Source organism: Trachypithecus francoisi, unplaced genomic scaffold, assembly GCF_009764315.1.
Source record: "Trachypithecus francoisi isolate TF-2019V2 unplaced genomic scaffold, Tfra_2.0 Lachesis_group20, whole genome shotgun sequence".
Taxonomy (NCBI): Eukaryota; Metazoa; Chordata; class Mammalia; order Primates; family Cercopithecidae; genus Trachypithecus; species Trachypithecus francoisi.
Window position 1 is genome coordinate 40,308,001 of NW_022681466.1, and position 19,013 is coordinate 40,327,013.

Below are 19,013 nucleotides of genomic sequence, written 5' to 3' on the forward strand. Positions count from 1 at the left end.
CTCTATTCCTAGAGCATTTCCTCAACCAAAGTGTGGGCATATCTTCACCAAAACACATGCCCCAGAAGGTTCACAGCAGTTCTGCTTGTAACAGCCTCAAACCAAAGCAAGAACCATCCAAATATCCACCAGAAGTAGAATGGATAAGGAAACGATGGTGTGTTCACACGGCGGAACACTGCACAGCAATATGACAGGAGGAACTATAACCCCACACAACAACGCAGACAAAATCCTCAATCACGATATTAAGTGAAAGCAGCCAGGCCAGGAGCAACACTACAAGGTTCAGTTTGTGCAGAGTTTGAAACAGGCCAAGACTAATCCATGCTGTCCAAACTTGGGGGGCAGGTTATCTTGGGGCGGGGTAGTGACTGTAGATGGGACAGGAAGGGGCTTCCAGGGTGGTGGAACACGTTTCCTGAGCTGGGTGCAATTATATGGGTGGATTCATTTTGTGAAGATGCATTTATCAGCATATTGATGACTTGTGCCATTGCTGTATGTATGCTATAGCTCAAGAAAAGTGCAGTAAACAAAGAATTAACTAAGTCACACCAAGTGAGACAGGTGATGAGAGCAAACACTTTCTAAGGGCCTCTGATGACATCTGGTAGTCCCCACCACAATTTTATGAAACGGATTAGAATGAAAAGTGCAGTACGGTCGTTAGGTGAGTGGGCCAGAGTCCTAGGAAGTATTGGGATTCCAATCCATTCTCCCGGCCTTCACTTTCCCCACTGTGCCCTGCATGACACCAAGCCCCAACTGTCAACGGCCAAAACGCAGTGGTGTAGGTTTGTGGTATTTCTGCCATCTCTTAGAAGTGCGGGGAAAGTACTTCTCCAAAGCTCTTGGTCTATGATCACAAAAGGTATCCAAATCGACTTACTCCTTTGCAGATGGAAACAGCCTCCTTGGACAAGGATTTTGGATAGGAAACGTTGTGCTCCATGATAGACTGAAATAGCTCGTCTTCATCTTCACCATCAAATGGAGGCTGTTCCGGAAAAAAAGAAAGATGGGAAGGTATTTAGGCAGAGTAATTCATTCACTTGGTACCTGAAGAGCCAATTCAGCACCAAGGAACAGACCAGGTTTCTCACTCCCGCAGGCTGCACAGTTAGCTCAGTGAACTTGAGGGCTTATTTGATTATCTTTAATGAGGTTGACGGTTGTGTGATTTTCATTTTTTCCCCTCTGTCTCGTTAATTATCTTGCCCTGGGCAACCCAAACAATCTTCAGGGAAAGTGTTTTTGAGTAATGTTTTTAGTGATTTGCAAATAAACTATGATTAATCCGTTAATCTGGTAAGTATGTGCTAAAAATCTAATTATGATCAAGTTAGGTTACAGATGGCTTTGTAGTCAGAAGGTAGGGGTGGCCGGTAGAAAATGCCAACACTTTCATTTGGGGTGAAGGGGACTTGAGAACATGGCCTAAGAGGACGTCCCCAGTAATTCACACCAGGCCTCTGACCCAACAAGGAGCTGCTCTGCTGGGGGGGAGCCTCCCACCTGCACAGCGGCAGTGATGGGACCTCAGCTTCCATTGGACGACTCCTCCCTCGTCCACTTTGACTGGGTTTACAGCTACCAGGCTGAGAGAGGAAGGCACGCTGGCCCCGTGGGAGCTCACGGATTTAGAGTCAGGTGGATCTGGACCAGAATTCTAGCTCTACTAACTTCCTAGCTGGGTGTCCATAGGCAAATGACTTTGTTCTTTAAAACACAGTTCTCCAACTGGTAAGATGGGGTTTCTGGGAGTAAAGTGCCTTGTATTTTGTGGTATACCCGATAAGCGCCCAATGAAGGCAACTTAGTGGTAGTTATTGAAGGCAGAGCAACTCTCTTGGGAAGGGCCTTGAGAATCTTCTAGGAAGAAAGGCTGAGCTCACGATACCCTTTGAACTTTTTCCTCCAGCATGTCTGTAGTCCTGAGGGATCCATCACTTCCCTGTCACTCTGGCGGGATGGCACAGGAGGAAAGCGTTCATGGGAAATTCCGTAATGCTCCCTTTGGCTCTGTAACCTTGAGCTTAGCATAAGGCAGAGCAGGGCCCAGCACTGCTCTTGTTTAATCTCGAGATGTTCCCTTCTCGTGGGAAAGAGGAGTCAGTCACTGGCTGACATGGGCAGGTCACACAGTGACGGTGTTTGGCTTAATTTTGAACTGAGTCCTGGATCACACGTAACTGTGCAGTAGTCAGAAGGATGCCCTTCTTATCAAACATTTTCTCCCAAGTCAGAGGCAGCCATTGAGCCAAGCAGATCCCTCCCCTCAACCACCACCCACAAAATCACCTCAACCTGTTCATCCAGCACCCGAGATCTGACCTCAGTCTCCTGCCCAGTCCTGAACGGGAGCCACGTGCCCCGAGGGAAAGATGCCAAGTCTATAAAGAGCCCCAGTGGGAGGACGGAGAGGGGCCTGGGTGTCTGGTACCACTCAATATTTTTTTGGTCTGGAAATACAAGTAAATGGGCCTCTTTTTCTGTTGTAAGTGCCTGGTGTAAAGAAGGTTTAATTTAGCTGAAGCTGCAGGTGAGTGAAGAGAGCTAAAATGAGCCTGCCTGTGAGGGACTCAGAGCAGGGCAGGGGCAGCTGGCCACAGCGACTTCCACCAGTAGGAATAACATGGAGACTGGGAGGCCCCCAGGGCAGCTTGGAGGGGCACCCACCAGGGGGTGCAGGCTGCCGACAGCCACCTGTGTCAGCAGGGACAGCTACCCATGCCAGCAGGGGGACAGGTAGCTTTCATCTGTAGAGGGCAGGGCAGGCAGGCAGGCAGTGGTGGAGGAGAGCTGTGATGGAGCTACAGTGCAGGTTGGCCCTGTGTCCGCCCCACCGTATCTTCCCTGCCCAACAGCACGCAGCCTGCTTCTTCTGGACACCTATTGTAGGTCACCCATGACATTTTCCCTCATCAGTGATCCATAAACCCGGCTGAGCTTTGGTGAAGGTTTTTGTAACTAAAACAAATGTAGTGGCTGGGCGTGGTGGCTCATGCCTCTAATCCCAGCACTTTGGGAGGCCAAGGTGGGTGGATTACCTGAGGTCAGGAGTTCAAGACCAGCCTGGCCAACATGGCGAGACTTCATCTTTACTAAAAACACAAAAAATTAGCCGACTGTGGTAGCACACGCCTATAGTCCCAGCTCCTTGGGAGACTGAGGCATGAGAATCACTTGAACCCAGGAAGCAGAAGTTGCAGTGAGCTTAGACTACGCTGCTGTAATCTAGCCTAAGAGACAGAGCAAGACTGTTTCCAAAACAAAAACATGGCGTGGTTTCTGCTCAGGGCGTGGCCTGCACCCTGCAGGGGTGCAAGGCTCCTGAACTGGCTGTGTGACGCTCTGCAATGCAAACGTGCCCTGGCGGGGAACGGGACAGAGGCTCTGCTTCCAGGTCACTGATTGACACCTCACCACATGGCCCAAGAGGGCCTCTGGTCAGGGCCAGACACATACTTTCCAAGTCTTAGTGCAAAATGAAAACGGGAGTCCCTCATTTCAAAACTATGAAGAATTTCCAGATGGCAATAGCATAGCACCAAACCAAATGCAAAGCACTGTGCGACCGTGTAGGCTGCATGCCCCCGAAGCGGGCTAAATGGGGTGCACCTTGTTGGGCAGCGACAAAGGTGCCAGCAAAATTCAACCAGCCTCTCTGGAGGTGCTTGAATCTTAGCTGCAGGAATGCTGCAGGGGCCAAGTCACAGACAATGTAAACCAAAGGCTTAAGAGAAACGGTCTCTAAGAAACACAGGTGGAGCTTCCCCAGGAATCTGGCTTGAGTAGGGCAGTGAAAAGCTTCTTCTCATTTGAAGACGATTAGATCAATGCAGCTGCAGCCACCCCACCTCCAAATGTGGAAGGCCAGAAATTGTTTGGGGAACATTCTGTGCAGGGCACTGGCCTACCACATCTACTTAATTGTCTCCTGGCAAGGGAACCAGCTTTGCCAGGTGAGCTGTCCCCACATATGCTCATTTCTGAAGGCGAATGGCTATATCAGGGATTCCATTCTAGAGACCAAAGGAGGACTTTTACTGTCAAGTCTTCTTTGGGTCCCACTGAAGGCTGGATACGGACACTCCCCAAAGAATATTCCTCAGAACATTAATCCTACAGCATCTTCCTAGGTCCAAGTTTGCATCCTATACCCCTCTCTGGCAATTCGCTTTAACATTTAAATTGTAAAGGCCCTGAGAAGTCCTGCAGTGAACAAAGCTGTTTAACTCAAGGTGAATTCTTAGTCCAGGGCTGGAAGGATCCTCAGAGGCCTCTTAGGCTTGTGTGGTGGAATAAGATGCTTAAGCTATAACAAAGCCATAAGACCAAACGCTCCTGGGACAGAGCCTGTGCATTCCAGCCTTGATGTGGCCCCAAGGATTAGGGATTCTCCATCACCACATCCCAGGGAGGGGACATATCTCTGTCCCTCACGTTTTTCACTGCTCTGAGTCTATGTTGTCCAATAAGGCAGGAGCATTGCGGGCATGAGGGGAGGAGCAGTGAAAGTGACCCCAGTGGCGTTCACTTCTCAGCCTCTCTCTGCACGTCAGGCGCTGTGCAGAGAGCTTGGGTGGCACTGCTCACTCAATCCACACATCAGTCTCAGGACCCAGGTGCTAACCCAGACATCCTGAATTTGGAGCCTGGGGCTCTTAGCCATTATGAGCAATTCTGCCTGCCCTGCTGTGAAGGGTGACATCCAGCACTGCTCCTGGTAGGAGTGAAGTCAGGCGGTGGGGGGCGGGTACTCGGCTACAGGCCCACCCAGCATGTAAAGAGAACTCTGATGAGGGCAAGGGTGTTGGGGTAAATTTTAGAAGGCTGATTCACAGCCTACACAATGTGCAGTGATGAGTTCTGAAAATGAAGAGGTGGGGCAGCCCCGGGGGCCTGAGATGTTTCAAGTCATCCCGTAGAGAGTGACCGGCCTCTGGGCTAGAGACCTGGCATGGTTTCCCAGCTCTAATGAATTGATGGAAATCAGGCTGGCTCCCTCCTTCCCAGCTGCTGGCCGATGCAGCTTCTGTGCTTCCCCAAATTCCTGCTGGTTGAAGATGGTGAACCTGAAGAAGGTAAAAGAGGGCTGTTCTTGGGCGTAGGGAAGAGCAGTAGTTAAGTGCCTTCTCCCAACTTTGGAATACCATCAAATCAGAGGCATCCTTTTTCCTAATCTGTTTCCTCTGTTGCAAAGATAAAGACTATTTTTTTTTAAATTGTGATAAAATATATATAACACAGGCTGGGTGTGATGGCTGACACCTATAATCCCAGCACTTTGGGAGGTCGAGGCGGGCAGATCACAAGGTCAAGAGTTTGAGACCAGCCTGGCCAACATGGTGAAACCCCGTCTCTATTAAAAATACAAAAATTAGCTGGGCATGGTAGAGGGCGCCTGTAGTCCCTGTTACTTGGGAGACTGAAGCAGGAGAATCGCTTGAACCCAGGAGGCAGAGGTTGCAGTGAGCCGAGATTGCACCACTGCACTCCAGCCTGGGTGACAGAGTGAGACTGTCTCACAAAAACAACCAACCAACCAACCAACCAACCAAAACCATATATGTGTGTGTGTGTGTTGTGTGTGTGTGTGTGTGTGTGTGTGTGTGTGTATACGTATTATATAACACAAAATTTACCATCTTTTTTTTTTTTTTTTTTTTTTGAGGCAGAGTCTCGCTCTGTCACCCGGACTGGAGTGCAGTGGCCGGATCTCAGCTCACTGCAAGCTCCGCCTCCTGGGTTTACGCCATTCTCCTGCCTCAGCCTCCCGAGTAGCTGGGACTACAGGCGCCCGCCACCTCGCCCGGCTAGTTTTTGTATTTTTAGTAGAGACGGGGTTTCACCGGGTTAGCCAGGATGGTCTCGATCTCCTGACCTCGTGATCCGCCCGTCTCGGCCTCCCAAAGTGCTGGGATTACAGGCTTGAGCCACCGCGCCCGGCCAATCCTTACCATCTTAACCACTTTTAAGTGCACTGCACTGAGGTATTAAGTACGTTCATGTTGTTCCATAACCATCACCACTGGCCATCTCCAGAACTTTTTCATCTTCACAACTGAAACTTCACTGACAAAACAGACTCCCCATTCTCCTGTCCCCTCAGCCCCTGGCAGCCAACATTCGGCTTTCTGTCGCTATGATTTGACTACTCTAGGCATCTCATATAAGTGGGGTGATACATGTCCCTGTGACTGGCTTACTTCAAGATGTAGACTATCAGTATCTTAACTGTGCCTTCGGGGATCAGTAAGGATAGGCTGGGTCCTGCTGCGGAAACGAACAACTGAGACCATCTCCACAGCATAAGAGAACACATTTCACTTCCTGCTTATGCTACCTGTACACTGGGGGTCAGAGAGGCCTCCGCTGGTTGCACTCGGAGACCCACTGGGATGGAGCAGCCACCATCACGGTCTTGCTGCAGCAAAGGTTGGTGCAGCAGCTCTTCAGTGTCTTGTACCTGCGCTTCCAGCCCCACCCTGGAGTACCTCCCCTCTGATCTCATCGGCCACTGCTGGTCATATGCTGCTCACCGACACCCCACAAATACACAAGAAAGGAAGTATAATCCTACCATGACAGGAGGGAGGAAGACTAGGAGTACCTGGTGAATAGCAATAATGACCAGCACATTCAGAAAAGCTCCTTGGAGCCCATTTTATATTTTTATATTTTTGTTTTTTTTGAGATGGAGTCTCACTCTGTTGCCCAGGCTGGAGTGCAGTGGTGCGATCTCAGCTCACTGAAACCTCCACCTCCCAGGTTCAAGTAATTCTCCTGCCTCAGCCTCCTGAGTGGCTGGGATTACAGGTGCACATCACCACACCCAGATAATTTTTTGTATTTTTAGTAGAGACGGGGTTTCACCATCTTGGCTAGGCTGGTCTTGAACTCCTGACCTCAAGTGATCTGCCTGCCTTGGCCTCCCAAAGTGCTGGGATTACAGGTGTGCACCATCACGCCTAGCTTGAAGCCCTATTTTAAATGAAAATTATGTAATATGGTGGGGAGGGGAAGTCTACAAAAAAAGTATCCCCATTCCCTTTACCTGGACACAAAAATTGCTCTCATTTTTATATAGGTTCTTATGCTTCTTCATATTATTTTCTTTTTTCTTTCTTTCTTTCTTTCTTTTTTTGGAGATGGAGTCTTGCTTTGTCACCCAGGCTAGAGTGCAGTGGTGCGATCTTGGCTCACTGCAACCTTATGCCTCCCAAGTTCAAGAGATTCTCCCGCCTCAGCCTCCTGAGTAGTTGGGATTACAGGCGTGCACCACCACGCCCAACTAATTTTTGTAGTTTTAGTAGAGACAGGGTTTCACCATCTTGGCCAGGCTGGTCTACAAACTCCTCACCTCGTGATCCACCCACCTTGGCCTCCCAAATTGCTGGGACTAGAGACGTGAACCACCGTGCCCAGCATCTTATATTATTTTCAAATTATGATGCATAATTTGGAGTTTTTTTGTTTTTCACTGACTGTTGCAAATACATTTTCTTTGTTGCCACCAGTGTTCCCATGAGCTGAATGCCACTGAGGTGATGTGTCATCAGGACAGATCCACTGGTCCACGGCACATTTACAACTGCTTGCAGCACGTACCCTCATCACTAACGCTACTAGAGACACCCGTGCATCTCACTGTCTTCTTCTCTGAATCACACCCCCACAATAACTTCCCAGGTGTGGCATCCTGTAGCCTAAAAAATGTGAACACATTTACAGCCTTTGTTAAGTCTCTCTAGGTTTAAGTCTCCCTGGAGCATGTGACAGGTAATCACTCACTCTCAGGCGCTGGTGTTGAAGGCAAGGGAATGGTGAAAAGTTATTAATTCAATTCCTTTTCCTTTCCAGTACTGCCAGCCACTTAGCCTGGGGACCATGGGTGTAACGTGTCACTGAGGTGCTTCAGTACATGACCATTTTGGATGCCTTCTCTTGCCTCTTTCCCCCATTCCCATGGTTTTTAATTTCTACAAATCTGGACTCAATGTTCCAAGCTAGGCTACCTGCTGAAAAGTCTTGGGTTGGTGTAAACATTTTCTGAATGGGTTCTATCCCCTCTCACCCAGCGCCTTCCCACTTTAACAATATGTGATTTGTGAGTTTTAAACCGACACATGAAGAATGATGGTTCAGATTTTGCAAAAAACTATTTCTAATCACAGGTGTGAGCCACCTCACTGCACTGGTGCATCTTAGCTAGGAAGTGGTCATGGAGGCCATGCTTATTTGCAAAGTACAGAAACCTGGGCTGGGGGCTGGACATGCTCCCCTGGACAATTCAGGCCGAAGCTCTGAGATGAAGTGGCGATTACTGATTCAGTAGGAGTGAAGTCAAAGTGTAAATAACCCAGGGAGAAAAGGGCATAAGGAGAGGGCTGGTCCCTTTATGACGATCAACGAGAACACTTCCAGGCGCAAGATGCTCATTAGAGTGCTGGGTAAACACTGTTTATGCCCCAAAAGTGTTCGTATTTGTCAAGCAGTCCAGGAACTGAATAAAGACTCAGGCTGTTTATTCTTAACTGCCCCCTTGGCTGCTGACAATAAATAAAGCAAATGAGAAGAAAATGGCAATAAACTATTTTTTTCCTGTTCATCTTCAGTCCTCTGCGATTAAAGAGGACAAACTTAGACCAAAACCCTGTCAACAACTTTATCATTAATCTTACTTTTCAGTAACAACGTCTATACCCTTTGCTGGGTCTCTGGGATTGCTGAAGCTTGGAGGGGCTGTGGATAATACTGGGCAGGGCCTTCATTATCCTTTCTGAGCTGAGTCGCAGCCTAGGAATACGTTTAAATTTGCATTGAGTCAGAGAAAGATGAAGGGGCTTTGAATGAAAACACTGTGTTTGTGGCAGGTAAGGTGGAGATTTAGAGGAATAAAGGCTGTTGTTATCTGTGCCTGCCATTGCACCAGAGTGTGGGATGCCTTTAAGGAGTCTTTTTTTTTTTTTTTTTTTTTTTGGAGACAGGGTCTCGCTCTCTCACCCAGGCTGGAGTGCAGTGGTGTGATCAAGGCTCACTGCCAGCCTTGACCCCAGGGCTCAACCAATCCTCCCACCTCAGCCTCCTGAGTAGGTGGGACTACAGGCGCTTGCCACCACACCCAGCTAATTTTTGTATATTTTGTAGAAGGGATTTTGTTATGTTGCCCAGGTTGATCTCCAACTCCCGGATTCAAGTGATACACCCACCTTGGCCTCCCAAGTGCCCCAAAGGGATTATAAACATGAGCCACCTCGCCTGGTCTAAGATGTCATCTTTAAAGAATATCACCGTTTTCAATAGAGATTATGGAGACCGGAAGGTATGCATATAAGGCAGGCTAAGTGGCTCTGAGAAGCAGCATGGGAAATATTGGAAACAGGCCAGAAAGTTTGCAGAGCTGTTGAGAGCAGGAGCCTAGTGCTCTCCAGGGGGCGTAAGCTTAATAGGGAAACCTTTAAATAAGGCCTGGAAACCACCTCAAGGCCAATTTGCACACGAGGTCTGAGGCCGGTGTCACAGGGCTTCAAAACTCACTCCAAAGGGGACTTCCCTGCCAGAAAAAAGCATTCCCTAAGTTCTTCCCTAGGGAATGAAGTTCCAGGAAGGCTTGGAGAGGAGAGAAGCCAGGCAGCGGGAGGGAGGAGGACTTTCCTGCAGGCCTGGTTCTGAAATTCTTGTCTCCTGCTGGCCAAGAGTCTACTCACGTGACCTCTTGTAAAGCGCCCTCGGAAACAGATCCTGGCTTCGTTTCCGCCCAGCCTCTTTTGCTTATTAGTGTATGCAAATGTGACTGTTAATGAAAGCAGGGTTTGTTTTCTGAACTCAAGAGCTGAACATTCAAGTGGGATCAAGAGGGGGACTTGGCTTTTTGTGCCTTCATCAACAGCAGGGCTCCTAGGGGGCCTGTAATTCAGAGCCGAATTTTACTGTCAAAATTTTAAAGAGGGGGAAATTAACTTGAGGAGCAGACAACTCCTGTTTCCCCAGCTGTTGATTCACTGACGGTGACTGTGTATGAACTGCCTTTCTGTGTTTACACACGGACGTATATGGCCTAAGAGGAACGCTTTGATTGGGGGGGGGCACTAAATAAATAATAAACCACTCTTTTGATGTCAGTCAAGTCTTAACACCATTGAGAAATAATGATCAAATGTAAGCTAAAGCTTTATGTCTTTCAATGTCTACAAGACTATTTCAGTATTTAGGAAATATAATGAACGACACTTAAAGGAGAGATCATCCACAGCCTCCCATCCTAGAGACAAAGTCCCTAGTCTGGAGATGACCTTCATGTTCGCAGTGTTACAATAGGTGGCTGTTCGGCCATGAGCGGGGCAGGAGAGGGCTCCCCCTACCCACCAGGAAAGCCAGGCGACCATCAGGTGATGGTCAGGTGGCTGTCTCTCTAAAGTAATAACTGGTCGCAGCCAGCACCAAGGAAAGGCAGTCTCCCAAGAAACACCTGAAACTGGCGAGCAGCAGCTTCCCGGTAAGATCTCAGGAGTTGGGCGTGGGCTCACGCATGCGCATGAAGAGGCAACATGGCGGAGTTTCAGCGGTACACCACCTCCTAGGGACGTCTGACTGGTAAGGGACGAATGCCCCAGCTGAACACGCGTGTAACTCCAGTAAATGCACTGCACATGCCGCCCCTCCCAGGCATTAGCAGGCCACTGCGCACGGACAGCCCATCCCAAGGGAAGAATCAGGGGAGAAGAGATGTAAGCCCCTGGAAGATTGCCAATGTGTAAACCCCAAGCTCAAAAGTCCAAGAGTGTCCTGGATCTCTCGAGTCGCGGCCTGGCCCTCTTCCAAGTGCACTTTATTTTCTTTTGTTCCTGCTTGAATGCTTTTCCATACACTTTCATTCCTCTCTAAAACTTGTCTTCGGCCGGGTGCGGTGGCTCACGCCTGTAATCCCAGCACTTTGGGAGGCTAAGGCGGGTGGGTCACGAGGTCAGGAGTTCAGGACCAGCCTGACTAAAAATACAAAAATTAGTCGGGCGTGGTGGTGGGTGTCTGTAACCCCAGCTACTATGGAGGCTGAGGCAGAAAATTGCTTGAACCTGGGAGGCGGAGGTTGCAGTGAGCTGAGATCGCGCCACTGAACTCCAGCCTGGGCGACAGAGCAAGATTCCGTCTCAAAAAAAAAACAAAACAAAAAACAAAACAAAACTTGTCTTAGGCTCTCACTCTACCTGGTGCCCCGCAGTCAAATTCTTTCTCCTGAGCAGGCAAGTAACTGAGGTTGCTGCAGCCTCCTAGGGATGCGCCACTGCTAACAATAGGACCCAGAGCCTCTTCCTCTCTGGCCTCAGGCCTCCTACTCCCTTCCCTCTCTAGCTCAACTCTGCTCTAGCCCCGCGGGCAGCTTCCATTTCTTAAACACGGCTGCACATTCCCCGGCCTTAGGGCCTTCACGCTGGCAGCTCCCCTTGCCTGGAATGTTCTTTCAACACATATGCACACAGACATCCCCATACTTCCCTTAGGTCTTAACCTTATGCTCTCTGGCCATTCTAGCTAAAATTTCAGCCTCCCCCAACACTATCTTCTTTCCTGCTTTATTACTTTTCTTCCTAGCTTATCTCTGCTGTGTTACACATTTTCCTTATCTAACCTGTCTGCTGTTTCTCCTCCTCTAAGCTGTAAGCTTCATGAAGGTAAGGATTCTCGTCTGATTTGTTCACCCTTATGGCCGTACACATCATAAGTGTTCAATGAATAAATACGTGGTGAGTGAATGAAAAAATGAGTCAGTGGACGTAACATGTGGGAAGAGAAGACTCTTTTCCCCAGAAACAAAGATGTCTTTGGGAGTGGCTCTGCTGCACGGCATGGCCATCTCTTTCCATTGTCTCTGACTAAGGCTTCTGGTTATGGAGAGTCACAGATCTTGGCACTAGCACGTTGAGTGCTGGGAATTTTAAGAAGCTGCCCACAGCCGAATCATGTGTAGTATAAGCCAGAGATCTGCTGGGTGATTACCAAGCCTGCTTCCCCTGCTGAGCTCTCAGATATGCTGTACTTACTGCCTCTTTGTGTCCCAGTGGGGCCCAGTGGCCAGTGGAACCTAGGCAGAAGTGATACGTGCCATTTCTAGGCTGGCCCCTAAGACATCCTATGTGACTAATCATGCTCTCGGCTGAAAGGAGGAGGAATTAGTGGAGAAATCTGAGACCCTAAAAGGTGGTAGGGCTGACAGATGGGAGGAACCTGGGTCCTTGAATGACCCTGTGGGTCAGTGCCCCACCCCTACATAGGACTTTGCCAAGGATGTGACCTATGTGGGGATGGGGCACTGACCCACAGAGTCATTCAAGGACTCAAGATTCTCGCATCTGTCAGCCCCACCATCTTTTAGGGTCTCAGATTTCTCCACTAATTCCTCCTCATTTCAGCCGAAAGCATGAGGACAGTCACACAGGATGTCTTAGGGGCCAGGCCTAGAGGTGGCAGCTAGTATGACTCACCCTGATAACACAGATATTAAGGCCATTATATTAGAAAGTGCCATGTAAGGCAATAAGGCACACGGTTATCTGGTACATGTCACATCATAAAGGAAAGCTAATTTACCTTCCTTAACTGAAGTTCAGCCTCACTGGACTTCTGTGAAAATTACAATGAATTGCCAAAGGTGAGATAGGAGGAGATGGGGAGAATCTATTAAAATGCTTCTTCAAGGTAACTGTCTTCTTCCTTAAACACTGCTACTAATTACACACATGGGCAACAGCTGGGGCAATCTTTGCAGAGAAACTTGCAGAGAACCATAACCCAACCCCAGTTTTAAGATACTGAAAACTTAGAGGCCACTGCTGTCATCAACGTGCACAGTTTTCTTTTTTGACACCGTCTCACTCTGTTGCCCAGGCTGCAATGCAGTGGCACGATCTTGGCTCACTGCAGCCTCTGCCTCTGAGGCTCAAGCAATTCTCATGCCTCAACGGCCCAAGTAGCTGAGTTTGCAGACGTGCACCACCACGTTTGGCTATTTTTGTGTTTTTAGTAGAGATGGGGTTTCGCCATGTTGGCCAGGGTGGTCTCAAACTCCTGACCTCAGGCGATCCACCTGCCTTGGCTTCCGAAAGTGCTGGGATTACAGCCGTGAGCCACCGTGCCTGGCCAGCATGCACATTTCATAATGTGAAACCGACACTGTCTACACTCCAGGTTGAAGCTTTCAATATGGAGTTTCTATGACCAGTGATAATTTCTGTGCATACTGAACGTGATCCACTTTGAAGGGGGAGTTTCTTCCTCTTTCGCCTGGGTCAGGGAAGTCACACCAACACCACCAGCCACACTAAAACGTCAGGTCCTGTTCTCAAGGCCCAACCAGAGCTGAAGTATTCACATAACACAGCAATAAACAAACATGAAAATGTAGCAAAACATTACCTGCCCGGCAAGCATTTCATACAGCAGGACGCCATAGGCCCACCAGTCCACAGATTTTCCATATGGCTGATAAGCGATAATCTGTGTGAAAACAAACACATCAATTACATTAGTGGTAAGTCCAGTAGCCCCTGTCAGAACAGGTAAGTCAAGCAGGTAGGCATTTATACACTCAGTTCATGCAGATGAGGTGCCAAGATCTGTCTTTGATGTTACAACAAGGGAAGAGGATCCTCCAAATCAGACACATGGAGAACTATTACCCCGAAATTCACTGCCCATGGCTGGTTTGGGGAATCTTGTTCTGAATCCACCTGGAGATGCCACAGCACTGTCTGAAGGTAGTTTTAATTATCCTCACTGGCAGAAAGTATGTGGACACTGAGGTGGATTTAATGTTGAGAAAAAGTTAGAGGCTGGGTGCAGTAGCTCACACCTCTAATCCCAGCACTTTGGGAGGCTGAGACAGGAAGATTGCTTGAGTCCAGGAGTTTGAAACCAGCTTGGGCAACATAGTAAGATCCTGTCTCTATTTAAAAAAAAATTAATAAAATAATAAAAAAAAAAAAAAGAAAGAAAGAAAAAGCCAGAGGTCATTCTGAGTCTGACACATAAGATGATTGAACTATGCAACAGGGCTTTACTAAGAGTATAATAGTGATGATGATAAGGAAACACTGTAATTTTCTTCTGTTGCACAGAGAAGTGCAATGATATACATTCAGTTTGTTGATCGATAGAAGTTTGTAAAACATTTATAAAAAGGCATAAAATGTAGTAAGCAAATATAATATCTGGAGCCAACTGCAACAAAGAAAATTTGAAACAACTGGGAAAATTTAGATACAATCTGGATGTCAGATGATACTGAGGGTTTACCATTCATTTTGTTAGGTGGCATAATGGTATGTTGACTAGTTAGAAAACATGTTTTCTAACTGGTTGTGGTGGTGTGACTCTGGAGTCCCAGCTACTTGGGAGGCTGAGGCAGGAGGATCGCTTGAGCCCAGGAGTTTAAGGCTAGCCTGGGCAACATAGCAAGACCCTGTCTCTTAAAAAGTGATAATAATATTAAAACATTTTTAAAGTGTGCTTATCAGTTAGAAATGAGTATATTTATGGGTGAAATAGATAAGAGATAAAGTGTTTATGGGTTAATTGACATGATAAATTAAAAAAACACTAATAAATGAGGTGGGAGAAAAACAGATGAAATGAGTTGGCAAATGCTGGCAGCTGTTGAAATTGAGTGATGAGTCTACAGGGGGCTCATTCTACACTTCCTTCTACCTTTGTGGCTATCAGAAGTACTAGAATAATTCTATAACCTCCCTTCGTGGGAGGCAGTAACATGGATTTGAATTTCTAAGTATGGCACGGCTTATTAAAACACTGGCTTCATTACCTCTCAGGTAGGCTGTGTACCTGCTGCACACAATTCCCAGACCCATGGATCACGTGTCAGGGTTCAAGGTCAAGACACACTTAACAGGTACTCAGCACAACCATTCTGCCATGTCGCTTACAACTTTAACTTTGACATGTTCTGGGATTTGTTTTAATGGTCCAGAATGTCTCATTAAATGTCCTGGGACATAACACTTTCTGCATGTCGGCCCACTTTCATTTCTTTAATGTATTACTAATATTTCTGCATGCAGAATGAGAAACACGAGAACCAACAGTTTGCCTAAGTGTGGGCAGCAACAAGGGTAAACAAGATTAGATCTGGCACCTTTGTAGCTCATTTCCTTGACAAGAAAATGATATAAACATAGGAACCTACAAGGAGTCTCTAATTTCTTTTACAACCTTTGTTCTCTTCTGCACATTCTTTTCTGAAAACTTGGAAAATACAAACGTAGAAAACCCCAACAAATGAGTCTCCAGTCTACTGCTTGGAGATGATACATCTCATTCCAGTTCCAGAAAAAATTTTGCATCAAAGGAGTTGCATATTTTTATAACCTTTGGTACTATGGTAAATTGCTTTCCCAAAAGGACTGCACTGAATTTATCTCCCTGATACCAATGTCACTATATATTCCATTGCCAGGTAAAACCTTTCTGTTAAAAATAATCTTTTTGTGCTTTTAAAAAAAATTCCACAAGCCATGCATGCTCATTAAAGAATAATTAGAAAGAAAATGAAAAGCTAAAGAAATAAGGAAGTGGCCGGGCATGGTGGCTCATGCCTGTAATCCCAGCACTTTGGGAGACCGAGGCAGGTGGATCATGAGGTCAAGAGATGGAGACCATCCTGGCCAACATGGTAAAACCCTGTCTCTACTAAAAATACAAAAATTAGCTGAGCGTAGTGATGTGTGCCTGTAGTCCCAGCTGCTTGGGAGGCTGAGGCAGGAGAATTGCTTGAGCCTGGGAGGCAGAGGTTGCAGTGAGCCGAGATTGCACCACTGTACTTCAGTCTGGGCGACAGAGCGAGACTCTGTCTCAAAAAAATAAATAAGGAAGTAAAATTGTTTATGATCTCACTTCAGAAATATTAATAACGTTATATTCATATAAAACCTTTCCATATTTTTTCTAGGTGTGATATATGTATGCATATGCATTAAAAACTGAATTATGTGCACCCACTGTTCTGTGGTCAGTTTGTTTATTTAATAATATATCATGAGTATCTTGGCAAGACTTTCAACTATTTCTGCAGGATAAATTCCTGTCAGTAGAATTGCTGGGTCAAAAGTAAAACTTTTAAATACGCATTGCTGTCCAGGCACAGTGGCTCATGCCTGTAATTCCAGCACTTTGGGAAGCCGAGGTGGGTGGATTACTTGAGGTCAGGAGTTTGAGGCCAGCCTGGCCAACATGGTGACAACCCGTTTCTACTAAAAATACAAAAAAGTTAGCCGGGCGTGGTGGTGCATGCCTGTAATCCCAGCTACATGGGAGGCTGAGGCAGGAGAGTTGCTTGAACCCATGAGGCAGAGGTTGCAGTGAGCCAAGATCACCACCACTGCACTCCAGCCTGGGTGACAGAGCAAGACACTGTCTCAAAAAAAAAAAAAAAAGACATATTGCCAGGTTACTCAAAATAGTAGCACGTTTACTCACACCCGTAAACAAGTGCCCGTTTTCTGAATTCTCAAACTTCTGGCCTTAAGCATTATCCTAGTTATCTTCCCAGACATGTACATCTTCATGTAAGCCAGCCCAGTCTTTGGCAAGGAACTCCTCAAACTCATCGACTTCACCAAGAGACCTAGGTCTACCTGCTGCTTTTTCTCTCACATTGCAACTCTCCACATCCAATACTTCCCAGATCAGCAGGAAAGTTGGAACCCTCACTCTTGCCTCAACACAGCCGCTCCCATTGCTACTGCTGCCATGGCAGACACTACCATAGAGCTAGAAGCTAGAAACATTTAAACACGTACTTCTACCTGGATCAGAAAGAAGCTGCTATATTAATTTTAGGACTACCTTTAAGTCTTAGTGGGGCCAGTCAGGAGGCGTTGCTGATCTTGGCTGGGTGCTCACACATCTGGGAGTCAGCTAAATGCTGGCTGATCTAGGCTGGTGCCATTGTAATCACTGGGCAATTCTGTTTCTGTTTGTTTTTTGAAGTTAGAACAGAAAACAGAGCACTGCTATACCACAAAAACACAGATTGACTATATAATTTCCCAATTGCCTAGATTAAAAAATTGTGAAAAACTTAAAATTAGTAAGTGTCTGAACAAATGTTTACATGGAAGCTTTCCTACTCCAGCATTCTACGTTTAAACATCCTATCATATTACCTCCTACGGGAGACACTACCATAGTATATTTAATCACTAGTTGTTTAATGAATAATGAGTAAATAGATAAGTGAATGGATGCATGAATGAACAAATGAACTTACACATACTTGGATCTGTTTCTGGTCTTTCCATCTGTTTCTCTGGTGGCATTCTCTATTTCCTGCATCTGAATGGCAGAAGCTGTGCCAACTAGAAATGTATAAATCTGAGAGGAAATATAAAGTACTCCCAAGAATGGAAGCATTCCACCCATGGGAAACTCTGCTTATCCAGAAAAACCAGGGGGATAATTAAATGAGTGAATGTAAATGGATTGTGTTTGAAAACTGTAGGGTGGTATGCAAACATCAAGCACTGCTATAATTTTGATCAAATGATAAGTCTCTTCCATTTATCTTAGTGGGAAATCTTCAATTAGTCAAACTAGAAAACACCATTTTAAAAAAGAACTTGAATCAAAGCATTAACGAGCCCAACCATTTTCTTTGAAAAGGATCACAAGACTCAATGTCTTGGCTTAGGGCTGTTCTCTAAAATAATATTCTAGTTTTTTTGTTTGTTTGCTGTTTTTTTTGAGACAGAATCTCGCTCTATCACCCAGGCTGGAGTGCAGTGGTACGATCTCGGCTTATTGCAACCTCCGCCTTCTGGGATCAAGCGATTCTCCTGCCTCAGCCTCCCGATTAGCTGGGATTACAGGCACCCACCATCATGCCTGGCTAATTTTTTGTATTTTTAATAGAGACGGGGTTTCACCATGTTAGCCAGGATGGTCTCGATCTCCTGACCTCATGATCCACCTGCCTGAGCCTCCCAAAGTGCTGGGATTACAGGCGTGAGCCACCATGCCCGGCCCTCTCTAAAATAATATTCTAAGAAAATGTGACAAGGTTCCACAAACATAATTATTGTTTCACACACCTTGTCCCTATCAACAGAGTCTTTGTAGAGCTGCAAATTATAAAATTAAAGAAAAACACACTCTGTGATGCTAGGTGGGAAATGTGGCTTTCCCCAAACAAAATTCACAAGGGAGAAAAAGTTGTGCAGCAGGTCACACTGTTCTCAAGATGGTCCTGGTTGGGAGGGAGGAGGTAGAATGCTAAAGGAGAAATGCATAGGAAAAAAAATAACATATTTGGAACTCAGTGGCTAGCTACTGACGTACTTCTCCAACAGTTCAATCCAAAGCAAAGTATTAAACACAGGAAAATTAAGATCTGATTCATACTGGCTATCTCAAAATGCTTTTTTTTTTTTTTTTTTTTTTTTGAGACAGTGTCTTGCTCTGTTGCCCAGGCTGGAAGGCAGTGACATGATCATAGCTCAATGCAGCCTCAACTCCTGGGCTCAAGCAATCCTCCCACCCAGACTCCTAAATAGCTGGGACCACAGGCATGCGCCACCACACCCAGCTAATTTCTTAACAGTTTTTTTAGAGAGACAGGATTTTGCTTTGGTGCATAGGCGTGTTGGATTACAGGTATCAGCCACCATGCCCGGCCTGGAAATGCCTATTTTAACTGAAATGAGTTGTCCCTTCCACAGTCCCTCAGTCTAAAAGATCAAGAGCTGATGTATACACTGGTTCTCATTTCAAACTAACAAAAACATTTCCTTGAGAATAGTGGCAGTATCAAGTCTGCTTATCCACTCTCCACTTAGTACATGCTTAGTATACTTAACCTACACCCTTAAGCAATGGAAAAAAATCCATTAAAACTGCTCGGCTAACTCTGGAAAGCCACAGCTTACCTCCCGATATGGTTTCTGTCCATAAACCATATCGTGTCCCCACCCAAATCTCATCTTGAATTGCAATCCCCA

General features: G+C 46.4%; 1 protein-coding gene across 2 annotated transcripts in view; it reads right to left on the reverse strand.

The window, feature by feature from the left end:
- The window catches only part of PRKCA (protein kinase C alpha), a 514,582-nt gene that overhangs the window by 16,561 nt on the left and 479,008 nt on the right, over positions 1-19,013 (reverse strand). For both annotated transcript variants that reach the window (XM_033183907.1, XM_033183908.1), the window contains exons 14-15: positions 13,420-13,500; positions 893-1,000 (exon numbers count right to left, since the gene is read on the reverse strand). In XM_033183907.1, coding sequence (XP_033039798.1) covers positions 893-1,000; positions 13,420-13,500 — 189 coding nt within the window. The remainder of the gene's footprint in view (positions 1-892; positions 1,001-13,419; positions 13,501-19,013) is intronic.